At 41.9% G+C, this 24,530-nt stretch overlaps 2 protein-coding genes across 7 annotated transcripts in view; one reads left to right on the top strand and one right to left on the bottom strand.

The window, feature by feature from the left end:
• ELP3 (elongator acetyltransferase complex subunit 3) overlaps positions 1-2,263 on the bottom strand; it is a 102,642-nt gene extending 100,379 nt beyond the window's left edge. The window contains exon 1 of the mRNA XM_025873776.2: positions 2,175-2,263. Within this exon, the coding sequence (XP_025729561.1) occupies positions 2,175-2,193 (19 nt within the window). The 5' untranslated portion in view covers positions 2,194-2,263. The remainder of the gene's footprint in view (positions 1-2,174) is intronic.
• A 1,147-nt stretch (positions 2,264-3,410) lies between these two features.
• Positions 3,411-24,530, top strand: part of NUGGC (nuclear GTPase, germinal center associated) — a 60,411-nt gene continuing 39,291 nt past the window's right edge. For 2 of the 6 annotated variants that reach the window (XM_025873781.2, XM_073892546.1), the window contains exons 1-7: positions 11,085-11,237; positions 16,672-16,793; positions 19,050-19,138; positions 21,920-22,024; positions 22,631-22,739; positions 23,551-23,773; positions 24,279-24,509. In XM_025873781.2, the coding sequence (XP_025729566.1) occupies positions 19,096-19,138; positions 21,920-22,024; positions 22,631-22,739; positions 23,551-23,773; positions 24,279-24,509 (711 nt within the window). In that variant the 5' untranslated portion in view covers positions 11,085-11,237; positions 16,672-16,793; positions 19,050-19,095. Of the gene's footprint in view, positions 3,429-11,084; positions 11,238-16,671; positions 16,794-19,049; positions 19,139-21,919; positions 22,025-22,630; positions 22,740-23,550; positions 23,774-24,278; positions 24,510-24,530 lie in introns of those variants that run through there. The other 4 variants (XM_073892545.1, XM_025873780.2, XM_025873778.2 and 1 more) reach the window with 4 other exon arrangements.

The following is a 24,530-nucleotide window of genomic DNA, read 5'->3' on the forward strand; positions in this document are numbered from 1 at the left end:
ATTGTAAATGGAATAGTTACAACTCAAATCCAGGTGTTTTCTCCGCAAGTTCCACGCTTTTTTCTCTGTACTAAGCTGCCTCTAACTTAATGAAGCAAAGTTAACACACACAATGTTGAGGGAAAAAAGTCCATCTATAATCAAAAGCTAAATGCTTTCAAAACCACGTAATTCAGAGTTCCAAAAAGGCGCTTCAAGGACCATGTAACAGAGGTAGGGTTGGTGGTGGTGCTGGAAGAAGAGGGAGAGGGAGGAGAGGAAGGAAAAGGAGGATCTCTTTCTTCATTAAACCAAAGTAGCTTGGCTTTTGCATCTGTAATATATTGAAGCTCTATGTAATAATTTGGAGAGGAGAAGAGGATTCAGGTGATAAAAACAGATAAAGATTTGAAAACCACATATACAGCTCTTGAGTATAAAAAAATTAACTAGAGAAGCAAATTAGTAAGAAAAAGCTTCATGGAGGAAACAGCACAGGAGACTTTAAAAGAAAGGAAAGGAGTGGACAAGTGAAACAGAGGACAATCCAGAAGGAACAATGTCAGGTATAGGAATTATCTATCTTTGTGTGAAGGAGTGTTGCCTAACAAGAATACAGCTTTCTGATGAGGTTCAAGAGAAAAACAGATTACAGGATACACTGACTACTAGGCAAAGGCATTTAAATGGAGTGGAGAATAATATATTCTCAAGTTTGGGAGTAAAAAGATCAAAGTAGTGTTTAAAAAAAAGTACATAAAATAAAGAAGATGATACAAAAATGATTCAGAAGGTAAAAAGAATACATAGAATTTGATACTAAATAAAAGGCTCTTGAAAGGCAATAATGTAAAACCCCCACAAGATTTAAAAGTAAACTAATGATGTAATGTATGGTGATTAACATAACAATAAAAATTAAAAAAAAAAAGTAAAAATCTTGGACATTAGGCTCCCATCCCTAGCTCCCAACCCCTACTGGCTGTGTGATAATGGGAAGATCAAAGACCTCTGTATTCCCATTTCCCTGCCTGCCAAATTGGGATAAAGCATACACATCTGACAAGACTACTGTAAGAATCAATTGAAATAACGTATAGGAAAGTCAAAGTAGTATTTAAATATTAGTTATTGATGAAGGTGGATTAGGAGGATGATGGCCAAAATGATGAGTAATAAACTATTTCAAGAGGCAGGGCTTAGTGACAGATGAAGTGAAGAGTGGGAAGCTGTCTGGCCTAATAGTCTGAGGAAGAGCAATGCAGAAGAAGATGACTAACTGGGGGCATGTAGTGTGATGCCACAAGACAACTGAAAGTAACCTGGACATTTGGAGCTGTTGTTCTAAGAAATGGTAGTGGATGCCCAGAGGCACAGTGATTAAAGACAGATTTAAAAGAAAAAATTGTGGGTTTTTGGGTGCAGACAGCCTGACCATCCGTTCCACTTCCTACGTATAATTTTGGGCTGGGTAAGTTACTTAACTCTTTGAATCTCCCGCGGGAAAGATTCCACTTTCCATCACAGTGGAAATGATATCGATTTCAAATTTCTTAGCAAAGGCTCAATAAATAGTAGCTATTATTATCATAGCCATCAATCATGATTAGACCGACTGCTCATATGAGTATACAGAAATAAGTTTAGAACTTGTGAGAAAATACTTACAAATCTGATAGCATCCTGTTGAAAACGAAAGATGGAATTGCACCATGCTAATTCAGGAGGTAGTATAAACGAAAATAACTACACAACTGTCCCACAGAAAACCAAGAACTCAGAGTTTTTCTTTTTTTTTTTTAACCCAGATCTTAATGGAAAATCTCAAAAAAAAAAATAGGTGAAATGTACCATAAAACAAATTTTAGCAAATTAAGAGACCCGAGAGCACGTTGAATCGACCGACCACATTAACTCCTTGGAGAGCATACCTTGGAACAAAGCTTTTCCTGCCATCTACACAAAAGACACCAAGTGACTGCCAAAAAGGAAAAGGGTAGGCTGGTTTAAAAAGCACAACAGGTAAAATGAGAAGGCAAGGGGCTGGAGCCACACACGGACTGACCCTGGGGTGGCAGGGCGACTGGCTCAGAGGATTCCCGCGGGAAAAACTGCGTTCAGCACCTGACCGCCCACGTGTTCGCCCCTTCCCTATCACCCCTCTTGCCCCCTCTTCCTTTCCCTCCCTTCCGTACCTTTCCGTTTCTGCTTCATTTCTCCGCGGCCGTAGTATCTGCTACCACACACAAGGTAGCCACCAACTCGGACCTCGGGGAAAGTTGACAGCCACAAAGCAACCCCAGCGTGTCGTAAAATGACGGTCAACGTATCGTAAAGCTATTCCCAGAAGACGGAGAGCGCAAAGGCCTGACCCGCTCCCCAGCGGCGGCTCGCGAAGCTGCAGGAGGCGGGGAAGATGGGCCGCCGAGGCAAAGAACAGGTTGGGCATTAGAAAGCTCGACCTGGATAGTAGAGCGACCGGACAATGCTTATGAATAGGGGCTAGGCTAGCAAGCCTAAATGGGAGTGTGGATGTGGGTGGTCTCTAAATAAGAAGCCCAGGGCGCGCCCGAGTGGGAGATAGTCTGAGGACGAGCCACCTAGTGTGATGGAAACTAAATCAGAACCTGGAAGAAAGCATGCAGGAATCAAGTAACAATCTGAGGTGCAGGCTTTGACGCCAATTAATCATCTTAGTCTCAGATGAATGGCACAAATTATCGATAAATATCATGAAAGCTATGGAGATCTCTCCAGAAAAACTAGCACACGCACGAAGTTTTGCAGTTTGGAGGCAGGACTTGGGAAAACGTTTTCCTGAAACCCATCTGTGATCTTTGCTCATGGGCCAGAAATTTAGAACTCCTCTCATTAACAAAAAGACAGGAATAGGTGCTGTTTCCACTTCCTTTCTTCCCACTAGAATTGAGGCGACCCCAAGTCTTTGAACCCACCATGACACTGAAACCGTCCTGGTCAAGTTTTGTGACTTCCCATCAGACCAAATTCAGGAGTATTTTTCTGTCCTTATTGTCATCCTGGTACCAATGGACATGTTAGCTTCGTTGAAAGTCTTTCGTAGGACCCTCCACACTCTTGATTTTTCTTCTATTTTTTCTCATCTCTTTTGGTGGACTCCTCCTCTGTCTCACTTCAACATATTGGTGTACCCTGGACTTCACTTCTCATCCTTGTCTCTCCCAAGGTGATCCCCAGAGTATCAAAACTTCAAACACCATCCATTTGCTCCCATTTTTAGAGGACAGCTCCAACTTCTTCCCCATTTGATATCTGGTTAGATCTGGGTGTCTAGATTCGGGCATTTCAAACAACATGTCCAAAACAGAACTCTATTTTTACTCCAATCTGCTCATTTCCCACTCTTCCTTATCTGAAGTCACCACCATCCACTTTATCACTCTTTTGCCTCACAGAAGAGAACAAGTGAGGTGAGTAGTACAGTGGGTAAATTTTAAAGTGAGGTTAGAGTAGGCCTTATTGAGAATGTGATATTTGAGCTAATGTTTGATATGCAGCTATCAGGGGGAAGAGTGTTTCAGGTAAAAGGAATGGTTAGTGCAAAGGTCCTGGGGTGCAAGGATGCCTGGTTGTTCACGGAAAGTAAGAAGGCCAGCATCAATGGAGCACTTAGTGAGGGATGTGTAATAGAGAAGTGATGGGGTGGGGTGGGGGACAGAGCAGTTTATATAAGACCCCCATTGTAAAACCTTTGGCTTTTACTCTAAATGATGTGGGAAGCTGTTGGAGAGTTTTTAGCAGAGATGTGATCTGATTTATAATTTAAAATTATCTCTATTTGCTGTGTTGGGAATAGACTGGGAGGTGGGGACAGGCAGAAGAAGGGAGATCAGTTAGGTGGCTATTATCATACCTTTGCTGCAGATTCCCAAACTTGGCTGCACATTAGAATCACCTAGAGAGTAGTGAAAAATCCCAGCACCTGGATCACATCCCATACCAATTAAATAAAAATAAATATCAAGTGGTGGGAGCCAGTCAGGTTTTAAAGATCCTTGGGTGATTCCAATGGGCAGCAAAGTTTGAGAACTACTGAACGAGTCCAGAAATGATTATAACTTGAGTCAGGGTAGTAGGCTGTGGAAGTGATGAGAAGTGTTCAGAACCTGAAAATATTTTGAAGATTTCAACAAGCTTTCCCAACCAACCAGATGTGGGATATAAGAGAAAGAAAGACATCAACATCAAGGGTGATGCCGAAGCTTTTGGACAAAGGGACTGGAACCATGTAGTTGCCATTAGCTGAAATGAATAAGCTTGTAGGCAGAGTGGGGTTTTGCGGGGGGTGTGTGTGTGAGGAGGTCAATCCAGACATGTCATGTTTGGGATGCCTCGTGAGCAGTAAGCCATGAAAAAAGTTCAGGCTGGAGATACCAGATGAGAGTTATAGGTACGTAGGTGAAATTTAAAGCTATGAAACAGGGTAAGTGTGGAAAAGAAAGAGAAGACTAAAGACCAAGCTTTGGGGGCATTATATTATTAGCAGGTTGAGGAGAAGAGAAATAACCGGCCGGGGAAGCTGAGGAGGTGCCCCCAAGGAGGTGGGAAGAAAACTAGGAGAGTGGTGGTTACCTGGGAAATAAGTGAAAGTGTGTTAAGGAGGGGGGAGTGATCCACTGGGTCAAAAGCTGCTGCTGAAGGGTCAAGTCAGATGAGGGTTGAAAACTGACTAAGATCATTGGGGACTTTGACAACAATGGTTTTATGAAAATGTAGTTGACAAGAGAAGGTTTAGATAGATTGAGAGGAGAGGAATTTGAGACAGTGAGTTTAGACAACTCATGAGGGATTTTGCCCTAAAGAAGTACAGAGAAATGGGGTAGTAGCTGACAGGGAAAATAGTGTCGAAGGAAGTGTTTATTAAAATAATAAATAACAGGGACGCCTGGGTGAGTCAGTCAGTTAAGCATCTAACTTCAGCTCAGGTCATGACTTTAGGGTCCTGGAATCAAGCCCCGCATTGGGCTCTGTGCTCAGCATGGAGTTGGCTTGTCCCTCTCCCTCTGTCTCTCCCTCTGCTCATGCTCGCTCTCTCTCTATCAAATAAATAAATAAGATCTTTAAAAATAAAATAAAACATAATAATAAACAACAGCCAGTTTTTATGCCAATGGAAATAATCCAATGGAGAGTGAAAATCAGATGAATTACAAGAGGAAGATACTCTTCCTAGTCCTGGAGAGAGGTGCACAGCAGAAAGGATTTGCTTTTTTTTTTTTTCAGATGATATTTTATTTTATTTTTAAAAAAATTTTTTATTGCTATGTTAATCACCATACATTACATCATTAGTTTTTGATGTAGTGTTCCATGATTCATTGTTTGCATATAACACCCAGTGCTCCATGCAGAACGTGCCCTCTTTAATACCCATCACCAGGCTAACCCATCCTCCAATCCCCCTCCCTCTAGAACCCTCAGTTTGTTTTTCAGAATCTATCATCTCTCATGGTTCATCTCCCCCTCCGATTTCCCCCCCTTCATTCTTCCCCTCCTGATATCTTCTTCTTCTTCTTTTTTTTTTTTAACATATATTGTATTATTTGTTTCAGAGGTACAGATCTGTGATTCAGCAGTCTTGCACAATTCACAGTGCTCACCATAGCACATACCCTCCCCAATGTCTATCACCCAGCTACCCCATCCCTCCCACCCCCCACCACTCCAGCAACCCTCAGTTTGTTTCCTGAGATTAAGAATTCCTCATATCAGTGAGGTGATATGATACATGTCTTTCTCTGATTGACTTATTTTGCTCAGCATAACACCCTCCAGTTCCATCCACATCGTTGCAAATGGCAAGATCTCATTCCTTTTGATGGCTGCATAATATTCCACTGTATATATACCCCTTCTTTATCCATTCATCTGTCAATGGACATCTTGGCTCTTTCCACAGTTTGGCGATTGTGCACATTGCTGCTATAAACATCGGGGTGCATGTACCCCTTCGGATCCCTACATTTGTATCTTTGGGGTAAATACCCAGTAGTGCAATTGCTGGATCTATTTTCAACTTTTTGAGGAACCTCCATACTGTTTTCCAGAGTGGTTGCACCAGCTTGCATTCCCACCAACAGTGTAGGAGGGTTCCCCTTTCTCCGCATCCCCGCCAACATCTGTCGTTTCCTGAATGTTAATTTTAGCCATTCTGACTGGTGTGAGTGATATCTCATTGAGGTTTTGATTTGGATTTCCCTGATACCAAGGGATGTTGAGCACTTTTTTCATGTGTCTGTTGGCCATTTGGATGTCTTCTTTGGAAAAATGTCTGTTCATGTCTTCTGCCCATTTCTTGATTGCATCATTTGTTCTTTGGGTGTTGAGTTTAAGAAGTTGTTTATAGATTTTGGATACTAGCCCTTTATCTGATATGTCATTTGCAAATATCTTCTCCCATTCTGTCAGTTGTCTTTTGGTTTTGTTGACTGTTTCTTTTGCTCTGCAAAAGCTTTTTATCTTGATGAGGTCCCTCATTTTTGCCCTTGCTTCCCTTGCCGTTGGCAATGTTTCTAGGAAGAAGTTGCTGCGGCTGAGGTCGAGCAGAGGTTGCTGCCTGTGTTCTTCTTTAGGATTTTGATGGACTCCTGTCTCACGTTTAGGTCTTTCAACCATTTGGAGTCTATTTTTGTGTGTGGTGTAAGGAAATGGTCCAGTTTCATTCTTCTGCATGTGGCTGTCCAATTTTCCCAACACCATTTGTTGAATAGACTGTTTTTTTTCCCCCATTGGACATTCTTTCCTGCTTTGTCGAAGATGAATTGACCATAGAGTTGAGGGTCCATTTCTGGGCTCTCTATTCTGTTCCATTGACCTATATGTCTGTTTTCGTGCCAGTGCCATACTGTCTTGATGATGACAGCTTTGTAATAGAGCTGAAAGTCAATGCTGCCAGCTTTGTTTTTCTTTTTCAACATTCCTCTGGCTATTCAGGGTCTTTTCTGGTTCCATACAAATTTTAGGATTATTTGTTCCATTTCTTTGAAAAAAGTGGATGGTATTTTGATGGGGATTGCTTTGAATGTGTAGATTGCTCTAGGTAGCATTGACATCTTCACAATGATTGTTCTTCCAATCCGTGAGCATGGAACGTTTTTCCATTTCTTTGTGTCTTCCTCAATTTCTTTCATGAGTATTTTATAGTTTTTGGAGTACAGATTCTTTGCCTCTTTGGTTAGATTTATTCCTAGGTATCTTATGGTTTTGGGTGTAATTGTAAATAGGATCGACTCCTTAATCTCTCTTTCTCCTGTCTTGTTGTTAGTGTATAGGAATGCCACTGATTTCTGTGCATTGATTTTATATCCTGCCACTTTACTGAATTCCTGTACGAGTTCTAGCAGTTTTGGGGTGGAGTCTTTTGGGTTTTCCGCATAAAGTATCATATCATCTGCAAACAGTGAGAGTTTGACTTCTTCCTTGCCGATTTGGATGCCTTTTATTTCTTTTTGTTGTCTGATTGCTGTGGCTAGGACTTCTAATACTATGTTGAATAGCAGTGGTGATAGTGGACATCCCTGCCGCATTCCTGACCTCAGGGGGAAAGCTTTCAGTTTTTCCCCATTGAGAATGATATTCGCTGTGGGTTTTTTCTCATAGATGGCTTTTATGATATTGAGGTGTGTACCCTCTATCCCTGTACTCTGAAGAGTTTTGATCAAGAAAGGATGCTGTACTTTGTCAAATGTTTTTCTGCATCTATTGAGAGGATCATATGATTCTTGTTCTTTCTTTTATTAAAGTATTGTATTACATTGATTGATTTGAGGCTGTTGAACCAAACTTGCTGCCCAGGAATAAAGCCCACTTGGTCATGGTGAATAATCTTTTTAATGTACTGTTGTAGCCTATTGGCTAGTATTTTGGTGAGAATTTTTGCATCCATGTTCATCAGGGATATTGGTCTGTAATTCTCCTTTTTGATGGGGTCTTTGGTTTGGCGATCAAAGTAATGGCTGCCTCATAAAACGAGTTTGGAAGTTTTCCTTCCATTTCTATTTTTTGGAACAGTTTCAGGAGAATAGGTATTAATTCTTCTTTAAATGTCTGGTAGAATTCCCCTGGGAAGCCATCTGGCCCTGGGCTTTTGTTTGTTGGGAGGTTTTTGATGACTGCTTCAATTTCCTTAGTGGTTATAGGTCTGTTCAGGTTTTCTATTTCTTCCTGGTTCAATTTTGGTAGTTGATACATCTCTAGGAATGCATCCATTTCTTCCAGATTATCTAATTTGCTGGCATAGAGTTGCTCATAATATGTTCTTATCATTGTTTGTATTTCTTTGGTGTTGGTTGTGATCTCTCCTCTTGCATTCATGATTTTGTTGATTTGGGTCATTTCTCTTTTCTTTTTGATAAGTCTGGCCAGGGATTTATCAATCTTGTTAATTCTTTCAGAGAACAAGCTCCTTGTTTCGTTGATCTGTTCTACTATTCTTTTGGTTTCTATTTCATTGATTTCTGCTCTGATCTTTATTATTTCTCTTCTCCTGCTGGGTTTAGGCTTTATTTGCTGTTCTTTCTCCAGCTCCTTTAGGTGTAGAGTTAGGTTGTGTATTTGAGACCTTTCTTGTTTCTTGAGAAAGGCTTGTATTGCTATATACTTTCCTCTCAGGACTGCCTTTGCTGTATCCCAAAGATTTTGAACAGTTGTGTTTTCATTTTCATTGGTTTCCATAAATTTTTTTAATTCTTCTTTAATTTCCTGGTTGACCCATTCCTTCTTTAGTAGGATGCTCTTTAGCCTCCATGTATTTGAGTTCTTTCCGACTTTCCTCTTGTGATTGAGTTCTAGTTTCAAAGCATTGTGGTCTGAAAATATGCAAGGAATGATCCCAATCTTTTGGTACTGGTTGAGACCTGATTTGTGACCTAAGATGTGATCTATTCTGGAGAATGTTCATGGGCACTAGAGAAGAATGTGTATTCTGTTGCTTTGGGATGGAATGTTCTGAATATATCTGTGAAGTCCATCTGGGCAGTGTGTCATTTATTTATTTTTTTAAAGATTTATTTATTCATGAGAGACAGAGAGAGACAGAGAGAGAGAGAGAGGCAGAGGCAGAGGGAGAAGCAGGCTCTCAAGGAGCAGGGAGCCCGATGTGGGACTCAATCCCAGGACCCTGGGATCATGACCTGAGCCAAAGGCAGACGCTTAACCATCTGAGCCACCCAGGCGCCCTGGGCAGTGTGTCATTTAAAGCCTTAATTTCCTTGTTGATCTTTTCCTTAGATGATCTGTCCATTTCAGTGAGGGGGGTGTTAAAGTCCACCACTATTATTGTATTGTTGTCAATGTGTTTCTTTGCTTTTGTTATTAATTGGCTTATATAATTGGCTTCTCCCATGTTAGGGGCATAGATATTTACAATTGTTAGATCTTCTTGTTGGATAGACCCTTTAAGTAGGATAGCGTGTAGGAGGGATTTGCTTTTGATGTTCCTCTAGTAACAGGCTGGAAGGCAGAACACATGAGCGCAGATTCTGATAGATGGTTGGTGTGATGATGGGGCTCTGTGCAAGTTTTCTTTCAATTGCTTCAGTGTTTCCAGTGAATTCAGTGGTAATGCAGCCTGGTAGATTTCCCATACTTTTAACAGACCCAGAATTCAGGTGTCCAATAGCAGGTATGAAGGACCACCATAAATAACCCAGGCATCTTTAAAAATGATCAAAATTATTTTCAGTTATTAAGTACTTTAGAAGTACCTTTGATTTAGAATACAAAGAAACAGCCAGTAGGGGGAGACCTAAGCATATGTGACATGAACATAAGACTAAGTTGTAATTTTTGCCCAAAACATAAGATCCAACACTAAGGATGGTATTCTCATTGATATTCTTTGCTTTGAACTTTATACTGGTATTTCCCTGGTTTTCTTATGGATGAGGTGTACCATTTTGCTAAAAGTTCAATGCAATTTTTAAGATTACAGTCTAAATATTCATCTTTAATTCTTTTAACCTCTTTGCTTTCTGAATCCCCACTTTGGACTAAAAAATACTGACAGTTACTGAGAGTTATCCTAGTAATGACTGAGTCTGCCTTTAAAGGTCAAACACAACCTGAAGCTGAAGGTTAAAAAAATTGTTTTTTCCCTGTACATGATGTGATTGTTTAGGTTGCCAAACACAGCAAAGTAGAGTATGTTTTACTTTCTTCTCCGTTGGACAGCATTTTAAAAATATTTGTTTTTCTGGGGTTTTTTACAGAGAGAGAGAGAGAGCAAGTAGTGGGGTGGGGGGTGGGGAGGGGCAGAGGGAGAGGAAGGGAGAGAATCTCAAGCAGACTTCCCTGAGCATGGAGCCTGACACAGGGCTCCATCTCATGACCCTGAGTTCATGGCCTGAGCTGAAATCAAGAATAGAACACCTAACCAACTGAGCCACCCAGGCACCCCGTTTTTCTTTTCTTTTTTTTTTTAATGGATGTAAAATTTAAGTTCCAAAGAGATCTTTAAAACTGTATGACCCTCATTTCTACAAACAACCCAGTATTGTTTGGTTTTTGGTGAGTTTCAAGACTTTGTTACCAAGAGTCAGTTTATCTTTACCATCTTATGTTATGTATCTCGAGCAGTGATCTTGTATTTGGAGGTGTAGGAACCAGTGCATTGTCTCTCTTGGGACTGGGGCATTTTTCCTATCTGCTCAAGTAAGTTAGATCCATCAGAATAGGGCACCTGGGTGGCTCAGTCAGTTAAGCATCTGCCTGGGATCCTGGGTCGAGGCCTAAGTTGGGCTTCCTGCTCAGCGGGGAGTCTGCTTCTCCCTCTATCCTTCCCCCTTGCTTGTGATCTCTCTCTCTCTCTCTCAAATAGATAAATAAAATCTTTTAAAAAAGATCCATCAGAATAAATTCCCCCCTCAAAGAAAGAATGCTGCAGGATGGATGCTGTAATTTATTTGGAAAGAAAAAAATTACTACTACCTGCCTGCTTGTAGGAATAGGGCAGAGAAGGATGTAAGATCCCCAGTTCACACACAATTTAAGTTTAAATGAGAGAGGGAAATAGCATGAATCAATTTCTGAAGGGAGAGATCGTCATAAATAGCCCTCGGATGGCAAGTCAGTTTCACTTCTGCTTGTGTGAATGTGGCTTGTGACTGTGGCCACAAAAGGCTATATACCCCAGCTGGTTCCACATATCTTTACCAAGGCAAAGAAACTGCCACCATCTCTTCTGTGGACTCCCAAAGCCGAAGTAGAAATAGTGACATCTGGTAAGTTGTATCTCTTATGAAATTTTTGCTGTAATGTATGGTTGGTTTAAAGAAATAGACTTCAGATTTATAGAAATATTGGGAAGATAGTACTAAGAATCCTCATATAACCTACACCCAAGTTTCTCTCATATCTTATTACATCAGAATGGTACATTTGTCACAATTAATGAACCCATATTTATAGCATTATTGTTAACTAAAGGCAATACTTTATTTAGATTGTTTTAGTTTTTTTTTTTCTACTTTCCTTTTTGTGTTGTAGGATTCCATCCAGGACACCATATTACATTTAATTGTCATGTTTCCTTAGGCTCCTCTTGGCTGTGACAGTTTCTCAGACTTTGTTTTTTATGATCTTGACAGTTTTGAGTACTGGTCAGATATTCTGTAGGCTTAACCCCTATTGAAATGTATCTGTTTTTTTCATGATTAGATTGGAGTGATGGGTTTAGGGGAGGAAGATCACAGAGTTAAAGTGCTGCTCTCACCTCATCAGGTCAAGGGTACATACAGACAATTTGATCTATGACTGTTGATGTTGACCTTCATCACCTGGCTGAGGCAATGTGTGTCAGGTCTCTCTACTGTAAAGTTACTTTTCTCCCCTCCTTTCCAGACTGCCCTCTTTGGAAGGGAGTCATTCTGCAAAGCCCACACTTAAGGAGTGGGGGGTTATGTTCCCTCTCCTTGAGGGTAAAGTATCTACATAAATTATTTGGAATTTTTCTATATGGAAGACTTGTTTCTTCTTCCTCTCTTAATCGTCTTAAAGTAAGTTTTTGTGTGTGTGTGTGTGTGTGTGTGTGTGAAAGAAACTGGGTTTCACTTTCTGGTTGGTTTAAGTGAATTTTAAGGCTATGCAAAGACCAATGAAATAGAATCTGGAGAATCAGGTTTTAGCTTGAATTTTACATAAGAGTGTGATCTTAGGCAAGTTTCTAATCATTCCTCCCTTCCAAAAAAACAGCAATTTCAGTCATTATCAGGGATAGTATTAATGTCACATTTATTTATTTATTTGAGAGAGAGAGAGAGAGAGAGAGAGCATGAGCATGGGGGAGGCAGAGGGAGCAGGAGAGGCAGACTCCCCGCTGGGCTGGGAGCCTGACATGGGGCTTGATCCCAGGATCCTGAGATCATAACCTGAGCCAAAGGCAGACACTTAACCGACTGAGTTAAGGCACCCCTATTAATGTCATCTTATGCCTCATTAGCTTTGGCAAGCTTGGGGGAGCAGTATGAGGGGATTGGAATTCTTTTTTTTTTTTAAGATTTTACTTATTTATTTGACACACAGAGAGATAGAGAGCACAAGCAGGGGGAGCGGCAGACAGAAGAAGAGGGAGAAGCGGGCTCTCCGCTGAGCAAGGAGCCCGATGCGGGGCTTGATCCCAGGACTCTGGGATCATGACCCGAGCCAAAGACAGCCGCCCAACCGACTGAGCCACCCAGGCCCCCTGGAATTCATTTTGTTTGTACATTTGCCTCAGATAATGTATGTTATGAAAATATCTGCTTCTTTTACTTACCTCCTCATGGGGGGGGAAGGAAGGAGAAAATCATGTTATTCTAATAACTCCTTTACTATATCTACCTCTGGGGGCTGCGCTTCTCAGGTTGCACATACTAGCTCATGTGTTAATGCTGAAAATGTAACTCTTATCCTTTGGGGATTCGCAGGTCCTTGTTTCATTTTTGCTTCGGAGCTAATGTGTTTAAATTGCTTTTTTGGCACATACCTAGCTTGGAAGAGCAGTGCAATGTTCAGTAAAGTGGTTAGGATATATTGCCAATACCAAAGGTGCTTAAAACTTAAAAAGAAAGGAAATAAATCCTAAACATCACGAGCATTCAATAGGTTTATTAAGAATCTCCTTCTCCTTATTTCATACTCCAGCCCACCTCTCTATGGGAAGAGGTTAAGACTTCACCAAGGACTCTTGAAGGACAATGAGATAGAACTCTCAAGGTTATTGACTGATCAATGTGGACAAGAATGAAGTCAGTTTATCAGCGAAGGTGGCATATGTACTCTCAAAACTAAATAGACTTGACCCTGGTGAATACTTGTACTGATTTCTAATTTAAGTGTCTTCACCAAATATTCTAAAAATACATAACATTTGTACATATGCTTAAGTTCCTGCAGACCAACTGTGCATGAAATATTACATTTAGTCATCACAATGAACTCCTGATATAGGTCTCTTTATAGTCTCATTTTATATGTGGATAAACTGAGGCTTACAGAGGTTAGGTGATTTGTTCAGTGTTACACTGGAGTCCTGGAACATGATCCCCAAATCCAGACAGTCTGACGCCAAATTCTGAGTAATTTCACTACACCGTTCACATTTTGGAATGTAAGCCCTGTGTGTGTAGACACCTTCCCCATTTTGTTCCCTGATGTAGGCCCAGCACTTAGGAATACCTGGCACATAATAGACACTCAACAAATATTTAAATAAATGAATGAATGAATGTAATTCCTGCCATTATTAATCTTACCATCTAAGATACATTTAAAAGAAAACACTTCATTCCTTCAACAAATATGTATTCAGTGCTTACTATGGACCAAGCCCTTCCCCCATTCAATAAAAGTAGGGAGTAAACCAGTTAATGATCGATATTTTGATTATTCCCTTAAAGGAAGTTTGCTAAGTTAGGCATTTTGATGTTTTCCTATTAGTGCTTCCTTGGGGGTAGGGGTAGGAGACAGAAATGCAAGGATAACAAGAATCATGTTACGGGGGGCGCCTGGGTGGCTCAGATGGTTGGGCGTCTGCCTTCGGCTCAGGTCATGATCACAAGGTCCTGGGATCGAGTCCCACATCGGGCTCCCTGCTCCTTGGGAGCCTGCTTCTCCCTCTGCTTCTCTCTCTCTCTCTCTCCCTCCCTCTGTCTCTCATGAATGGATAAATAAAATCTTTTTAAAAAAAGAATCATGTTAGGAAGGGTTAATGATGTGAAGCAAGGTGGGGTGAGATGAGATTCTAGCTGAAGGAGAAGAGCTGGGGGAAGAGGACATGATGTTTGCAATTCTTGAGCACGTTCAATTCTGCATCAGACACAGAAGGAATGCAGTGAAAGTGTTCTACTCAGTCTCTCCCCCCACCTCTCTCTCTCTCTCTCTCTCTCTCACACACACACACACACACACACACACACACACACACTGGGTTATTTTACTTCTGAGGGCACTGAAGAATGAATGTTCAATCAAAAGCTTCAGTTTGAGTCCCAAGTACAATTTTATCAAGTAGCTATTCTCAGTCCTACTCAATAGCCTTCATTTCCAAAATGCCTTTGTTATATATTTGAAGGAGCCCCTTGTTTGTTAGCACTGTTCCCTCCATTCTCCCGCACTTAAGCTCCAGAGGCTTTATTTATATAGTACCTATGAGAGGCTGCTTGGTGGAATGGAGAGAACACTGAACTTGGAGTCGCTCTGACCTTGGACAAGTTTCTTTTCCTCTCTGGGTCTCAGTGTCCATATCTGTAGAAGAAGGGGCTCAAGAGCATTCTTTATTTAATTCCACTATATGAAGCTGTTCTAATAAAGGAATAACTATTGAATTTGTGCATTTGATGTCAAAAAAAGACATCAAGCAAATGCATTTGTGCATTTGATGTCAAAAAAAGACATCAAGTAGACAAAAACAAGAAAGGGAGAATCGGAGAAGCAAGAATAACTGTCAAAAGTCACAATTGTTTAACAGGAAATGCGTTCTGTGCAACCTTCCCATATCTAGCTAAATATGCAGAGAGTCTATTCTTAGGCTCAGTGCACATGAATGTAAATAAGCACTAAAATCAAAACTTCAGTGCTAACCGCGTAGCTGAAATACAGGTGAAATAAACCACATGTGAAAACTTTGCCTGTATGAGAAATAAATTTGAACTGTTTTCAATTGCTTCTCCACAGCCGCCAAACTTTCACAAGATGCAACTACCATTACTGCCTCTCCTTGGGGGTAAAGTCAATCCCCACATAATTTGAGGAAGGACTGTGCACCTGTGGGTCCTTTGCTCCTGAAAGTGAAATGAACCTGAAATTACAGGAATCTTGGTTGTGCTGCTTTTGATTGCACAGGAGCCCTAATCATTGGTATAGTCTTGGTTTCAACAGCAGGTGACATTTCAAATTAAGAATTTTAATCCTTTTGGCGTCCAACCAAATCAGAGAAGGACTAGATCAATCTTTCATTCGTAGATGGGGAAACTAAGACCCAGGGTGATAAAAATGACTTGTCTGAAGTCCCACAGCTCCTTTGATGGTTGGAAAAGCCAGAACTGTACATTCCACACCTGACTGGTGACTTATTGCCCTTCCTACCTTCACCTATTTCAGCTCAGTGACTATGGACTGAGTGTCTGCACCATACTACCCTCCCTATTGATATATTTGTTTATAAGCTTTCCTTTTAAGTGCCTGGTGTTTCTTTCATTCTACTTTCTCAGACTTTTTGTTAGTGATTCCTTCCCACTTTCCAGTGTCTTGGTTTACTGATCAAATGGTCTCTTCCTGCCAGTCTTTGGACACTGGCAGAAGGGATTGGAAGACCAATTCACCACCACCACAACTCAAATCATTTCCAGTTTCTCCACATTTCAGTGAGGGATCACAAACTACTCATGCACTGGTACCATAGATGCCCCTGCATTGGGAGGCTCACAGTTTGGTGTCTCCACTGCATGCAGCAGCAAAACCCAGGCCAAACCCTGGCTAGCCTTTGCTAGCCATTGTATACCATTGGTTTCATAAATGAAGTTAGATGAACTGAAGTCCCTGCAAACCTAAAGGAAGACAAAAACCAGTGCCCAGGATTTGGTGAACATGTCTGCTTCTCTTCTAAATCTCCTTTTTTTTTTTTTTAAAGATTTTATTTACTTATTTGACATGGAGAGAGAGCACAAGCTGGGGGAGTGGCAAGCAGAGGGAGAGGGAGAAACAGGCTCCCCACTGAGCAGGGAGCCCAATGCAGGGCTCCATCCCAGGACTCTGGGATCATGACCTGAGCCGAAGGCAGACGCTTAACGACTGAGCCACCCAGGAGCCCCAAGTGTGTTCATTCTTATAGCAAGCATTTATTAAGCACCTACTAAGTGTCAAGCTCTGTGCTGGATACACCTATGATAGGGTGCCTAACATTTGTGTGACTGTGGCTCACTGAGCTGCTGTCTTCAGAAAACAACAGATCGCTTTCTTTCTTGGGGTAATTCCTAGTTCTGCATCTAAAGTTATTGATGGGGGCGTGTCTGGCTGGCTCAGTCGGTGGAGCACGACTCTTGATCTCTGGGTCATGAGTTCAAGCCCCATGTTGGGCATAGAGCTTACTTAAAAAAAAAAAATCAAGTTATATAGGCATTGCCATATACCTGCACACATTATAGGTCACCTACACATTGGTTTTCCTATCTTACCTAGGTTTTCATGTGATTTAACATTTCCAACTCAGCATTACAAACCAGGAGCTGCTTGTGTCTCTCGTGAATTTTTGTGACCTCACAGAGGACTTCTACTACTAGCTTTGCTGGTGAACACTTCAAGTAAGAACATAGAATCTTGGGATTTGAATAGGCCTTAAAATTCATCTAGTCGGATGTCACTGTTAAGTGGTCACCCCAGCATGGGTTCAGATACCTTTAATGGCAGAAAATTCATTACTTTCTAAGGGAGCTCATTGCATTTTGGACAACTCTAACTACTAGAGTATGTTAAGCTGAAATGTACCTTCCACGAAACCTAAGGGCCCTAGTGGTCCTCTCTTGGGACCACAGAAAACATGTATCATCCCTCTTGTATATGCAACTCTAAGGTCATGTATTTGAAGACCACTGTGAAGTCCTATCCACATCTGCCTTTGCCATATCATCCCCTTGTCAAGTTCAGCATTCCCAACACTATTCATGGTTGTTGCTGTTCCATTTGCATACTTGTTCTTTTGTTCCTTCTCTTTGCTTTACTCTTTAAGCCGGGACTCTAATTGTATCAAAAACTAATTTGGTTTAAATAAAAACTTAAAAAAAAGTAATTGGCTTAAAACATCCTATGGTGTAGAATCTCATCAGAAGCTTCCCATCCCTTATTTCATTCATTCATTCATTCATTCAGCATTTATTTTCAGCCATTGCACTTCATGACGGAAATGCAACATTGAAACAAATGTAGATAGAACCTCCAATAGCTCATGGTTATTGGAAAGGAGGAAGGGGCAAGAAAGGATTATAACAGAGGTGTGCTTGGAGCAGTGGTGACACAAGAGGGGAATGATTGGAAATCAGGACAGTTTCACAGAGGAAATGCTAAAACAGGGTCTTAAAGAAAGAGTAGGAATTCACCAGGAAGAAGAGGGGAAGGGTACCCTACACAGAGAGAAGAGCCTACGCTAAACTGCATGGGTTAGGAGGCCCTGCCTTGGAGAACTGTAGGGAGTTTGGGGTGGTCTGAGAGGGGGCCTCAGGATAAAGAATGGAGAGATGAGGCACTCCATCTAAGGCTCAGGACCTTGCACATAGTAGGGATTCCCACCACATCCAGCCAACATCCACCAAGTACAGAAACCATTTGGCCAGTTAATATCCACCAGCCAAGCTAAGCAGAAGAGGCTGTTTTGATTCTAACAGCCCAGGGGTCTAGTGGCAGTTGACAGATCAGGTGGGATTTTGCATTTTTCAAAAGGGCCGGTGACTGTCTGCTTTTGAAATACATGGCTGAGTGATCCACACAGCAACATCAGATAAGGAGAGGAAGCTCCCCACCTGTGTTGCTCAAATTCTTCTCTATGTGTGGAGACAAAGAAGCTCCAGGATAGCATATCCCTACCCAGTTTGTGTAGTGCACAGGGAGGGGCCTCTCTCGGCCCCGTTCTCCCTCCATGCCCAAGCTCTGTCGGCCTGTGGGCTGCAGGCAGGTGGGATCTGATAATTCTCCTTTTGGATGTGCCTCTCTTCCCCCCACCCCCTAACCCTGCAGATACCCCAAGCTGTGGTGCTGCATATAGAGCCGACTAGGGGTGTCTTCCTCGTCGAAGTGGAGTGAGGTGGCAAAGAAGCTCCAGAGAAGGGGCTCATTTGGTTGGGTGTCTGCCTTTGCCTCAGGCCATGATCCTGGAGTCCCGGGATCGAGCCCCATGTCAGGCTCCCTGCTCAGCGGGGCACTGCTTCTGCCTCTCCCTCTGTCCCTCGACCTGCTTGTGCTCTGTGTGTCTCTCTCTCTTTCTCTCTCAAATAAATAAATAAAATCTTAAAAAAAAAAAGAAGAAGATCCAGAGAACCTAATTATCGCAGCTCTCCTGCCTGACTCAGTAGCTCCCAAAGCAACCCCAGGGAACCCTAGGAATATCAAATGTTCCATCCATCTTCCAGATTCTTGCTGAGACCTACTGGAACTAAATATAATGGAACCCAAGGCTTACCTGATTGGGCTACTGATGTCACCCAAAGGAGTAAAGCCATATAATCTCACCTTTATGGTTCTGATCACTGGAGATTTATGGTTATTTCAGAGTGGGTCATCTTAAAGATCTCAGATAACATCAGTTTAAAGTTCTATAGATGTAAGGACTATTGAAAACCAATAGTCCAACACAGATCTTTGTCATGTTTAAATAGACATGTAGCATATGTTATGAGGAATTCAAAGACAAGTTAGAATGGCTACTGCCCTTTAGGAGCTTGGAATCTAGTCGGGGAAACAAAGCATAAGCAGATTTACACATTGTTGTTGTTTTTGTTTTGCTTTTTGTATTAACAACTTCTGCTGTTATCCCCACCTCCACCCTTGTACTTTGTATGTATTTTCAGGCTGGTTCTGCTAAGTGGACAAAAGCAGGCGTTTGCATAACAGGAGATGGAAGACACTGAGGATTTTGTGGGTCAGGGGCCACATCCAGGTAACATCCCTACAATATTCCCTGATGGAATAAATAGTCCCTATTTATCATTATATAATAAAGGGCCGATGGGTTGAGACTATTTAATTATAGTCAGTGTTCCTTCCTCTTTGTTCAAAAGCTGATTTCTTATGACATGGTATAATAGTGAATGAATATAAATTATTTCAACAACTAAAATAGGCTATTCATAATGTAGTATACTGTCTGACCAGCAATTATATTTGTATACACACACACACACACACACACACACACACAGCCCTTTTAAAAGGAGGTTCCAGAAAGCCATCTTGGATTTTCTGAGAGTAGTCTCTCTCAGAATGGGCAAGGTAAGTCCCCTGGAATCATATCAGGTGCTTTTCTTAGAAGGGGAGATATAGGGTGAAAGCCTTTGCAGTCAGGGAGGGCGGCCTCCCTCCCTAGAAGGCTGATGTAGAGCCCCTGGAGCCAAGGAGGGAGCCTTCCCTAGGAAGATGCAGGAAAGTAACCCCTATGTACAGAAAACAGGGAGTATCACATCCTTTGTGTTTTGAGAATTGAGAGGAAAAATTCCTCACTCACAGGGGATGAAATCCCTTAGGGGCAAGGAATACATGGTTTCTGGGTCAGTGGGGTGGTGGTGGCTAGCATCCGAGGCATGGCTGGGCACGTAAACTGAAAGAACGATAACATTGAGGCACCCTTGGTTGAGCTTAGCCCTGAAAGAGCTTGCTTGGAAGATCCATGGCACTCTCTGTCCCGCAACCCTCAGGATTAATGAGCCCATATCCTGTGTCCGGCTTTTAAGGATCAGTTTTCAAAAGCGACACCTTGTGGCAGCAAGAAGCAACGGCAGCAGTAGACTAGCTTTGGACTGCCCCCACCCACCCCTACTGCTCTTTTTCTTGGGTGATTCAGTTTAAAATGCTAGAAAAGGGGAGGGAGTGCTTGAGCAGTTACAGGGAATGAGAAGAGATGTGGCCAGTTCAGACCAGTTCATTCCAGTTACAATCTATATAGCAAAAGTACCCTTAAATGGTCCAAGTCCCATATAGAATACTTTCTCCTTTCCAAGGGGCTTTTTATTTTAGAAATTGAAGAAAAAGTTTAAAACCCTGCTGTTTTATCTGACTTCCTAGCCTTTGCTTTGGTTGAGAAATAAGCTTCTGATCTCTCATCAGATTAATTGCCAGTGCTTATAAAATTGAAATAAAGGCCACTGATACGTGGACCCATCCCTTGTTTTATACATGTGGCTAAGATACTATGCACATATTGTTTGCCAAAAAGACTTCCTGAGTTCTGAAGTCGAGATCAAAGCCTGACATCCTTCACTTAAGACACAAAGGTTGGAATTCTGAGACCCTTTTATAACATGGACTAAAGTATTCTTCGGCCTGTAGCTGGTCTAGGGTGGCCTAAGTGGCAGATTCTTTTCTTCCTGCTTCTTCTTCTCCAGCTCCAACCACTGAGCAAGCAACTTGGTATTTAATTCTATGCAGTCTTTAAACTAAGCCATGATGAATTCTTTGAGTTGAGCTCAATTAAAGAAGTTGGAATGTCTGAGACAGAAGGGTCTGTTATACAAGCTCTTTCAACTCCCTGTCACTGCATGAACATGAGGTGGCAGAGAGTTGGGCTTTGGCAAACAGCATCCCACTGCACTGCAATACTTTCTGGGGTGTGAGCTGGCTCTAGGACATGGCAGGATTTGTCCTGGAAGCTGTAAGGCTGAACTGTCTGGAAGACCTGCTGTCTGGAGCCCAGTGGTGGAGGCTGGGCCTTCTGCGCTATCCTGGGTCCCAAAGTGAAACCTCTCTGTGGTTCTTCAGGGAAGATGACCTCCCAGTGCCATGCTCAGTTTTGGGGCCTCACGCTCCTGTATGAGCTTGGAGTGCCATGACTCTTGGAGATCAACTTTTAGGGTTCATCTCATGGCCATTTCCCAATGCCAGGAGCACTGGGTTAGGATCATTTCCAATCACCTTGACCCCAAAGACCCACCTATGGCCCTTTTCTAACCAGGTGGAGACCACCAGGGGGTAGTTTCTAAAACTCATCCAAAACATAGTGTTTTGTTTGTGCCCTTTCCCAAGGATTATGGACCCTACCAGCCCTTCACTGCATAACCAAGGGAAACCATTAAAGTGAATAAATTTCTGGGGAACTACAAAGACTTACTTCTTAGAGATTTCTCTTCCTTTTTATGTAAGGAAGCAGCTGCTAATGACTTTCAGTGAAGAAGGGGGAAAATTCTTCCAACTTTAACCTCTGAAGGGCATCCACTGGTAGAACACCCTCCCACACTGTTACATTGAGTATAATTTTTGTCGGCCCTCTCATCTTACAGATGGTCAAGGAGAAATTATTTGCCCTGGTTATGTGGCCCATTCTTTCCTCTGCATTCGGCTCCTGATCAATTTCTTTCTCGGTTTGAAAAGACCTCCCAGAGGCCTTTCTTCACCCCACACTTAGTCCTATCTTGGGCCTCTTTGTACATAGTTGGCGTTTAGTGAAGAATATCCAGCCATTTTGGCTTTTCGGGATTTCCAAACTTTTCATTTCATTTCTGGGGAGATATGTTAGATGGCATTTTGGAGCTAGATGCAAAGTGCTATGACTGGGAATTAGCAACCAGACTGGAATGGCCCAACAGTGCCTGCTTCTGATATGAGTTTACAGGCATACAGAGCTGGCAGGAGCCTTCTTAGATTCTTTGGGTTTGTGTACTGATAGAGATCAGGCAAGTATACTCTGCCCCAAAACCTCTAATTTTATATAACCTCTGTTTATGTCTAGTTGACAATGATGTATTTAAAGAACCAATGAAAAAAAGAAGACGTTCAGATAGAGACCAGAGGTTCCGAGCATTTCCCTCCGTGGAACAAAGTGCTCTTAAGGAATGTGAGTGTTATGACTGCTATGTGGCTTCTTCCAATGTGGCTCTGTTCTTTTCCAAATGTGTGAAAATGCTCAAAGGAGGAGAAGGTTAAATTGGAAAGAAGGTTGAAATATTTTCAAATGATCCTGATCCAGAAAAGGAGGCCTCAGAGTCTACAGAGATCTATAATTTGACAATTCATCTGTAGGAGTCTCTGGATAGGAGGGTTGTTATCAAAATAACCTCTTCCTGATTAGAACAAAGACTGTGAAAATTTGGTTTGGTGCCTTGGTGAGTATTTCTACGATGCCCCGGCAATTTTTCTTTTTATGACCACAGGAGAGAAGACTCTAGGAGGGCTATAGCCCATGGCAAAACATATGCTGACTTCTGTTACAAGGAGTTTCGGAGCAGGCTAACTCCTTGGGAGGCTCTCAATCAGTAATTGCTATCTCCTATGGGCAATTATTGCTAGTGTCAGATAACTTGCTCTCATATTTAATTGGCTTTTCATTTCATTTCTTTTCTTTTTTCCTTTCTCTGTGATATTGAGCACATTCCTCTTTTGGAGATGTAGTACTTGACCTCTGCCAGGTACGTGCCAGGTAATACATTCCTGTTGATTCCAGATGAAAAATTGGAGTCACGGACCAGAAGGGTTTTGAGCAACACATATCAGAAACTTATTCAGTCTGTCTTCCTGGATGACAGCATTCCTAATGGAGTCAAGTATCTCATGTGAGTCTGATATCAGCTACCCATCAAATCTTCCATCCATTCTTTCCTTAGGGGATTGTAGATGCTTTTCTCCAACAGTGAAAGGGAATTTTAAGTTAGAAACTAAGCAAAGAAGGGTGAACATTTATGTAGCTATGGGCATTTATTTATTTATTTATTTACGCCATTCATTGGGTTGCCACTCTTGCTAGGTAACCTGCTAAATATTTTACATATATAAAATTTCATTTAATTGTCCCAGTACCCCTATAAAGGAAGAACTATTATTATCATCCCAATTTTACTGGAACTGTGGCTTAGAGAGGCCAAGACTTTGACCACAGTCACACTGTTGGTAAACTAAAGGGCCAGAACCCAACCCAGGCTGTGTGAAACTCTAGCCTGTGGCCTCAACCACTGGGCTGAGCTGACTTGAAGGACTTGATTGGTACCAGGGCTGAATCTCCTGCTCAGAAAGTCTCTGGGTTGCTCCCAGTAATACTTTACCTCTGCTTAAAATTTATTTCTAGGATCAAGACTATGTAATTTCCAAAGAACAACAAACCAGGATGCTTCACATCTGGATAGGCATTACAGAGTTTGTATAGAATTATCATTACCAAGTATTTTTGCATGATCTCCTTTGAGCCTAATGACGACTCTATATAGGAAGCAGGGACTAATATTCCCTTCTGATCAAGAAAGTAGCAGAGATTCAAAAAGATGTATGACTTGCCTAGGATTGGAACTTACTTCCTTCGTGTTCTGTTTTTATATCCTTCCCACTGTGCTTTGATGACCATTACAATGTGCATTAAAAAAATCAATCTAGAAACAGGCTTCTTGCCTTGATTGAAAAACCGTCATTGGACCCGATCTACATTGGATTATTTGGAAGCACAGGGGCTGGGAAGAGCTCCCTGATCAATGCCATCATCCAGCAAGCAATGTTTCTACCAGTATCTGGAGAAAGTATATGTACCTCATGTATTGTACAAGTGAGCTCAGGCTGCTGTGAGCAGTACGAGGCCAAAATCCACCTTCTCTCTGACCAAGTAAGTGTCTCCTTCCTCTCTCCCCTCCCTCCCTTCCTTCCCTCCTTCCGCTTTCCCATCCCTGTTTTCCTCCCTCTCTCCCTCCTTTCTTTCCTCCTTCCCTCTCTTCTTTTCTTCCTTTTCTTTCTTTCCTTTTCCCTCTCTCTTAGAGATTAACATTATATTCCTTGTAAATATAGTTTATGCCATTGTTGAATGAAAAAAAAAAAAAAAAAAACAAGTACAGAATGAGAAAGCTCCGTAGAGAGAGATGGGGGTTCTAGCCTGCATCCTGTCACTGTTGTTATGGGACTTTGGGCAAGCCGTTTCCCTCCTTGGGTCCCTGTTTCCTTAAGGACAAAACAAGAGGTTTGGATTAGATGATCCCTTGCAGGATTAGATGATTTTAGAGTTCTTGGATATGTGCAGCCCCTCCCCGCCTCCACAGGAACAATCGACTACTTCCCTTTTTCATTGTTTTCCATATCCTTGTCATGAGGGGCTTGTCCCTACTCTCCCTTGGCAGGAGTGGAAGGAAGAGCTGAAGAACTTGACTAAACTCCTGCACAGGACAGAGGAACTAGACAGAGAAGAGGCAGACGCATGGGACAGGGATGATGCCGTGGAGGAAGCCATCTGGAAGCTACAAATGTTTTATGGAAATGGGGCAGAAAGAAAGAACTATGAAGAGTTACTAAGGGCAAAGCCTAAAGGAAAGATTCCCACCTCCAGAATCATCACCCTCAAGGCAGAAGAGGTAGCTTTGAGATTTCTTTCT

The sequence above is a fragment of the Callorhinus ursinus genome, unplaced genomic scaffold (genome assembly GCF_003265705.2).
Source record: "Callorhinus ursinus isolate GAN/ISIS: 27379988/994484 unplaced genomic scaffold, GSC_fseal_2.0 scaffold4, whole genome shotgun sequence".
Lineage (NCBI taxonomy): Eukaryota > Metazoa > Chordata > Mammalia > Carnivora > Otariidae > Callorhinus > Callorhinus ursinus.